Source organism: Puntigrus tetrazona, chromosome 8 (genome assembly GCF_018831695.1).
Source record: "Puntigrus tetrazona isolate hp1 chromosome 8, ASM1883169v1, whole genome shotgun sequence".
Taxonomy (NCBI): domain Eukaryota; kingdom Metazoa; phylum Chordata; class Actinopteri; order Cypriniformes; family Cyprinidae; genus Puntigrus; species Puntigrus tetrazona.
The window spans coordinates 22054073-22054547 of record NC_056706.1 but is presented as its reverse complement, the minus strand read 5'-3'; the positions used below and the strand labels follow the sequence as shown (position 1 = coordinate 22054547).

At 37.7% G+C, this 475-nt stretch overlaps 1 protein-coding gene across 1 annotated transcript in view; it reads left to right on the top strand.

Moving 5' to 3' along the window:
• Positions 1 to 172: 172 nt before the first annotated feature.
• LOC122350992 (G protein-coupled receptor kinase 6-like) overlaps positions 173 to 475 on the top strand; it is a 14305-nt gene continuing 14002 nt past the window's right edge. The window contains exon 1 of the mRNA XM_043247797.1: positions 173 to 338. Coding sequence (XP_043103732.1) covers positions 188 to 338 — 151 coding nt within the window. The 5' untranslated portion in view covers positions 173 to 187. The remainder of the gene's footprint in view (positions 339 to 475) is intronic.

The following is a 475-nucleotide window of genomic DNA, read 5'->3' as shown; positions in this document are numbered from 1 at the left end:
AAAGACGGCATGAAACAACATTCGCACGGCATTAAACTTCTATAATATAATGCGTTCCTGGGGAAAATCAGCATTTTATTGTCCTGCACGTGTGTTTTATTTATTGGGATTTGTAAAAAGTGCAATATTCTATTATGGATTCATATTTTTCCCATGCTATTAAAGGATACAAACGTTGTTTGTCTTGATGTTTTCTGGAAATAGTTTTAAATGGCTATTTTTGTTTTTGTTTTTCTGTCTAGGTGGAGGAGGGAAACGTAAAGGAAGAAGTAAAAAATGGAGGGAGATCCTTCGTTTTCCTCATATCAGTCAGTGCACGGAGTTGAGCAAAACTATTGGTAATGTATCAACACTTTGTGCGCCTTGTTTTTATGCTTCCTGTCATTTTTATGCTCCTTGTCAGCTGTGCTGTTGTTCTGGCCAAGTGTGATGTCACTTTTGCTGTTCGCCATTGTTTGGCTGTCTCCGAGTTTAC